The sequence below is a fragment of the Crocuta crocuta genome, unplaced genomic scaffold (assembly GCF_008692635.1).
Source record: "Crocuta crocuta isolate KB4526 unplaced genomic scaffold, BGI_CrCroc_1.0 scaffold110, whole genome shotgun sequence".
Lineage (NCBI taxonomy): Eukaryota > Metazoa > Chordata > Mammalia > Carnivora > Hyaenidae > Crocuta > Crocuta crocuta.
This window is the reverse complement of record NW_027527386.1, coordinates 2,162,242-2,168,729: the sequence shown is the minus strand read 5'-3', so window position 1 is coordinate 2,168,729 and position 6,488 is coordinate 2,162,242. Positions and strand designations below refer to the sequence as shown.

At 60.4% G+C, this 6,488-nt stretch overlaps 1 protein-coding gene across 1 annotated transcript in view; it reads left to right on the top strand.

Moving 5' to 3' along the window:
* The first annotated feature begins 2,148 nt into the window (after nucleotides 1-2,148).
* The window catches only part of CREB3L3 (cAMP responsive element binding protein 3 like 3), a 9,291-nt gene continuing 4,951 nt past the window's right edge, over nucleotides 2,149-6,488 (top strand). Inside the window, exons 1-5 of the mRNA XM_077746337.1 lie at nucleotides 2,149-2,243; nucleotides 2,737-2,865; nucleotides 3,508-3,805; nucleotides 4,616-4,728; nucleotides 6,113-6,259. Of these exons, the coding sequence (XP_077602463.1) occupies nucleotides 2,217-2,243; nucleotides 2,737-2,865; nucleotides 3,508-3,805; nucleotides 4,616-4,728; nucleotides 6,113-6,259 (714 nt within the window). The 5' untranslated portion in view covers nucleotides 2,149-2,216. The remainder of the gene's footprint in view (nucleotides 2,244-2,736; nucleotides 2,866-3,507; nucleotides 3,806-4,615; nucleotides 4,729-6,112; nucleotides 6,260-6,488) is intronic.

Sequence of the window (6,488 nt, the reverse complement as noted above, 5' to 3'; positions counted from 1 at the left end):
AGGGAGAAGCCCGGAGTCAAACCTCCCCCCTTCATACACCTGCTGTGTATGGAACGCGCCGTGTGCCCCAAAGGCTGGGTACCTATTGTGACCGGGGATCCCTAAAGCCAAGCCATGGCCTTAAAAAGCCAACAGGGTGGGTACAGAGGAAGCGAGGAAGTAAGAAAGATCCGGAGGCTTAGGGAGATGATGGCACCAGCATCCAGAGGGGACAGTGATTCAGGGACTTCCCCCCCCACACACACACACACTGCTGGCATCGGGACTGGATCACTGTCTGGGGTGGGGGCGCCATAGGGGGCGGGGGGGCACTGAGCAGCTTTCCCGGCCCCCCACCCCCTCCATGCTGGACCCTGGTCCTTCAGTTGGCCCTCGTTAAATTTTTGTTATGTAAATAAATGATTGATCCATTGAGAAAAACCAATGGGATGTCACAACCAATGGGATGTGAACTTGGAAGGAAGGGGGGTGTTTTAGTCACTGTGAGGCTAATGCCCAGCATCGTGCCTGGCACACGGAAGGCTCACTTTAGGCCTCCATTCTCTGAGTTGCCGACACCTTCTTGCTGTATTTACTATAAACAAAATCCTTCACCATAGCCTCCCCNCCCCTGCGCCATCCCCTCCCTGCCCTCCCTTCCCCCCCTCTCCCCCTCACTCACTCTGCTCTAGTCACATGGGCTTCCTCCCCGTTCCCACAACAAGCCACAGGATACTAGATACTACCCCAGGACGTTTGTACGTGCTGTTTCTTCAGCCTCAAATACCTTTCCCGCAGGTCTTCTCATGCTTGGTTCTTTCTCATCCTTCAGGGCTGTACTTAAACGTCACCTTCTTAAGGGGTGCCTGGCTGGCTCAGTAGGTAGAGCATGTAGCTCTTCATCTTGGGGTCCTGAGTGTAAAAGCCCCCACACTGGGTTTAGAACTCACTTTAAAAAACTCACCTTGGGGCGCCTGGGGGGCTCAGTCGGTTAAGCGTCTGACTTCGGCTCAGGTCAAGATCTCACGCCGCATTGGGCTCTGTGCTGACAGCTCAGAGCCTGGAGCCTGTTTCAGATTCTGCGTCTCCTTCTCTCTCTGACCCTCCCCTGCTCATTCTGTCTCTCAGAAATAAATAAAACATTAAAAAAAAAAAAAAAAAACACTTCTCCTTAAAGGAGGCTTTTCCAGTCCTCGGCTGCCTTTCACCCATGGTTACAGTTAGTTTCTCGGTAGCACTTGCCCATTTATGTGTTTATTTGTTTATGCATTTATGGTCTAGCTTGTTTGGCGCTGTTTCCCTAGCTCCTAAACCAGTGGTGAGCACAGGGGAGGCGCTTGGTGAGTAGGAGTGATTGTGTACCAGGCACTTTCCTACCCGCTGGGACCCAGCAGAGAACAAAGAAAGCCCCTTTCTAGCCCATAAGGCCCTGGGGGTGGAGAGCAGAGAAATGAAGGAAGACAAAAATACAGGTGAACAAACAAGCAAATTTCAATCAGTGAAAACAGTGATGTCACAAAGGCCTTTGGGGCCCCTGTGGGGGTGGGACAGGGGTCACACACCACCTCGCAGCCATCTGGGNTCAGCCCTGGGCAGTGGGAACAGCAAGTGCAAAGGCCCTGAGGTGGGAACCAGTTTGACTCAATTAATATTCAGCGAATAAATGACTGCTAGAAGATTCTAGAAGGAGCGCAGAGCTGCTCAAATTTGTCTGTGGAGGGCTTGGAGGGTGGGTGGGAGGTTGCCAGCTCCTGGGGGAAGGCAGCTGCTGGCAGAGAGACAACCGACCTCTGCAAGGCCTGGGCTGTTCCTCCCGGGACTGTTCTGTCCCGAGAGCAGACGGGACCCAGTCGGGGGTCCTGCGCTCTCCTGGAGCCCAACATCCCGGGACTCAGAGGAGAAACAGTCCCTGAAAGTAGGGGAGAGGTCATGGCAGAGCTGAGGCACCCCAGACTTTGGCCTTTGCCCACTGGCGGCTAGAAAAGCACAAAACATCAAGATAACGGTCTTCCCTCCCCTCCCCCAGCCTGCCCTGGTATCACTGGCCCTTCGCCCTGTCCATCTTGCCTGGCCCCCAATCGGCACCCAGGGATGGGCTGGGAACTCCGGAGGCTATTTCAGCATCTTTTGGGGGTGGTTACAGAGCCGCAGAGAGGAGCGCACGGAGCCCGGTTGTGGGGTGAGCTCCGGATCTGAGCAGACTTGGGGAGCGGCCGGAAGCAGAGCTGGCTGGCCTCATGAATGGGGATTTGGCAGATGGGAAGGTGAGCCGGGCGGGCCCGTGGCCGTGGCCGTGGGAGAGGGAGGCCTAGCCAGGAAATGCTCCCCAGGCTCCCAGAGGTGGAAGGAGCCTCCCACTGTACAGATGGGAAGACTGAGGCTTGGAGAAAGCATATCATGCCTGAAATCACGCGTTCATCCCGGGGCTGCTCTTGTCTTTCCTCCAGGAGGGGAGAGTTGGGATGGGAGGGGGGAGAGGGGACTAGTCTCCTCGGCCCCACAGGGGCTTAGCCGGGCTGATCACCCCACCCACCCAGGAACCTTCTAGCACTTTTAAAGAAACGGCTCCCATGTCCCGGGAGAGCCGGTGGGGCCCGCAGCCCATCTGGAGAAGGGAGATCCAGGGGCAGCCGTGAGCCAGGCCGGGGGCTGAGCGGGGGGTGGGCTTGAGGCCCGTGGCCGTGGGGCCGTGTGCAGAAGGCGGGTGGGAGGAGAGGGGGCTGTGTGACCCTCACGCCTGTCCCCTCCTTGCCCCAGATGGCTTCCTCCACCGGTCCCCTGGGCCCCATCGGCAGCCTGGAGCTCCTGGACCTGCTGTTCGACCGGCAGGACGGCGTCCTGAGACACGTAGAGCTGGGCGAGGACTGGGGCCGCCTCGACGACCCGGTGAGGACACGCCAGGCCTCGGAGCCGAGCCTCGCTCGGCTTGGTGCGGCATTCAGGGCTCACGGTGCTCGCCCTCAGCGAAGCACATCCTTGTGCGTTGAGCCTCTCAGCTACCCTGAGCAGTGGACGACGTTAGCTGCTTGTTAGAAGCGGGGAAGCCGAGGCCCAGAGAGGGGCAGTAACTGGTCCGGGGTCACACAGCTGTGTGGGGGTGGGTTCGAACCCCCACTCGGGGCTCGGGTGGTGCCCATGCTACACGATTGTGCTGAGGCTCCAAGAACCGCAGAGGAAGCAGCATTGGCTCCTCTGTCTGGCAGAAAGGCTAAGTGAGGCCCAGAGAGGAACAGCGGCTTGCCCAGCGTCACACAGCAATCAGGAACAAAGCAGGGACGGCTTGTATGCATGTATGTTCATTTATTGTTGGGGGAGAGAGAGCAAGCAGGGGAGGGGCAGAGAGAGAGGGAGACACAGAATCTGAAGCAGCTCCAGGCTCTGAGCTGTCAGCACAGAGCCCGATGCGGGGCTCGAACCCACGAACCGGGAGATCGTGACCTGAGCCGAAGTCGGACGCTTCACCGACTGCGCCCCCGGGCGCCCGGGAGTAGAGGTTTTATTTCCCACCCTGTCTCCCTGTCCCGGCAGGTCCTGCCCGGCCCGGACTCTGATGATTTCCTAAACTCCATCCTGGCCTCCGGAGACTCGCTGCCCAGCTCCCCCATCTGGTCTCCCGCAGCCAGCGACAGCGGCATCTCTGAGGACCTGCCCTCTGACCCCCAGGACAGCCCTCCGCGCGGTGGGGCGGCCACCACCCCCCCGGGCCGCCATTCTGTGGGGCCGGGGGAGCTGCCCTGCCCCCCCTACCACCCTGGACCCCCCTGCCTCGCCGCCGCCCCCGGACCAGTTCCCCAAGTGCTGGACGCGTCTGTGGCCATAGACTTGGGTGGGTTCTGCACCGTCGTTCGCTGCCCCTGCCTTGATCCCAGCGCTGTCGTGGGCCCATTTCCAGGACGGTGAAACGGAGTCCCCGTGAGGCGAAGCGATGAGTCAGAGCTGCTGAGCCGGTGCAGCCCCGAAGGCTGGGTCCCGCTCCGGGCCCCATGCCCTCAGCCTCGTCTTTGGGGCTCCTGTGCCAGGATCATAGTAGTAGCTGTTCAGTGAGAGCGCGAGAGGTCCGGGACCCCGGGCCCCAGAGGCTCCCCCTGGATGTGGGGACAACGGGCCTGTTGCAGAAGACACCCCTCCCCCCGGCAGGCCGTCCTCTGTCCCTTCGGCTCTCATTAGACTCATTGGAGAGTTAACACAACTGAAGCTCAGAGACGTTTAGTCACTGAACCGAGGCCGCTCAGCTCTGCACAGGACCAAGAGCTACGTAACCCCGAAGTCTGTGCCTCCAGCCGCCGGGTTGCAGAGGGGAGGGAACCACAGGCGAATGAGACCCAGGTCCCTGGCCGCAGGGGGAGATGAGGCGAAGCTGGCTGGAGACAGCCTACAGTCCTGGGCAGTCACGGCCGCTCCTTCCTGGGTGGGCAGTGGGTCCCTCAACAACGTCCTGATGAATCGGCTTCCCGTTTTCCATCAGAGGGAAGACCAAGGCCCCCCGGTTGGGACTGTTCCCTTCAACCCAGGCCTTGGGGCGCTACCGTGTCGTGGTCAATCCTGGTGGCCTTCCTGGAGGAGACAGGTTGATGCTGGAAGCTCAGGGGCCCCCACGTGACCGCTCCGTGTCTTTGTCTCCATCTGCCCTGGTCAGAAATGTGGAGCCCGGGCCTCTGTCGCGAGGAGCAGACGGAGCTAGCTGACCCTCCCCCGTGCTGCAGCCTCACCGTGAAAGACCTCCTCCTCTCTGGCAGCGGCGCAGACCCGGTGAGCAGCCCCGACCCCAGGCCCTGGAGCCTCAGCGCTTGGAGGGCTGCTAGGGGTCACAAGGCCCCCGTGCGTCCATTTCAGAGACCGCAAGACTGAGTCACACACAGGGTGGGGCGCTTGCCGTCGCGGTAGTAATAATAACAGTTTTTCAAATAGCTAAAACCTATGAAGTACCTACTATTGGCCAGACATTCTTCTAGATGCTTTAAAGGTATCATCTTTTATTGTTATTATTATTATTAGAGAGAGAGAGCAGGGGAGAGGGGCAGAGGGAGAGGAGAGAGAGCCCCAAGCAGGCTCCACACTCAGCATGGAGCCCAACACAGGGCTCGATCACACGACCCTGGGATTGTGACCTGAGCTGAAATCAAGAGTCGGACGCACAACCGACGGAGCCTCCAGGCTCATCAATGTATCATCTTTCAATTCACAGCAACCCTAAAGGTTGGGGCTCTTGTTATATTCATTTTACCTTTGAGGAAAGGGGCACAGAGAGGGTCAGTAATTTGCCTTAAGCCACACAGCAGCCCCACTGGCTCAGTCCCTGGGCTGGCCTGTTGGGCCGTTGCACACTGACCAAGGGCCATCTGTCTTTCCAGCGGCTTCGAGTGCCCGTAAGCCAGGCCTGACAACCCACTCAGTGCCCCGTTTCGGGGCCGAGGAAGTGGTTGGGCTGATCAGTGGGCTGGAATTCTAGGTCCAGAATGTGCACCTTCATTCTGGGTCTGCCCTTCCACAGGGTGACATTTCTAAGACGTTGGCACTGTGAGAACAAAATTCTTTCCTTTTTTAAAGTTTATTTATTTCTGAGAGAGACAGACAGGTGAGCAGGGGAGGGTCAGAGAGAGAGGGAGACGCAGAATCGGAAACAGGCTCCAGGCTCCGAGCTGTCAGCACAGAGCCCGACGCGGGGCTCGAACCCACGGACCGTGAGATCATGACCTGAGCTGAAGCTGGAAGCTTAACCGACGGAGCCCCCCAGGCGCCCCTGTAGTTTGTAACTTGAGGGTTTATTGTGGTGATTGCCTGATATCATGGCGTGTGTGCTGGGGGCGGGGGGGACCCCATCCGTTTCACAGCTGTGTAGTGCTCCCCCCTTCACTCTGTGGGTCACACTCGCCGCTGCAGCCAGACTGCGGGGCGTTTCAGAGCCCAGAACTGCCCGGCCTAGAGCAGGTGGGTTGGAGTCAAAGGAGTGGAGGAGAAGCGGAAGAAGAGCCTGCGTGGACGCTCCGCGCGAGGGTGCCTGTGGGATGGGCTCGTCTCGGCCCTAGTGCGGCGGGGACCCCACAGCGGAAGAGCCGCTAGGGCCTCGGGCCTGGGGTCGTTTCCCAGAGGCTGTTCCGCGGCCCCCACAGCCATGGCCCCACTTCCCCCCCAGCACCAGCGCCCCCTGGCGGCCCCTCGCCTGCCGCGGCCTGCGACCGAGCCCCGCCGCGACCTGCAGGAGCTCGTGCTGACGGAGGACGAGAAGAAGCTCCTGGCCAAGGAAGGCCTCACCCTGCCCACCCAGCTGCCCCTCACCAAGGTGAGCCGGGGCCCCGCGCCCACCCAGCTGCCCCTCACCGAGGCGGGGCTGGGNGCACAAGTGCCGGGACGCGGCTGTCATTGGAGCGGAGCCCAACGCAGTGGGCAGAGCTCGACCTCCGGGAACCGAGGGGGGACTTACGGGCAGCCGCGGGTCGCGCCCTGGGGGCCGTCCTTGGGCCGGTCACGCTTCATCCTAGCCCCCCGCCTGCCGGGGCTCACAAAGGGGC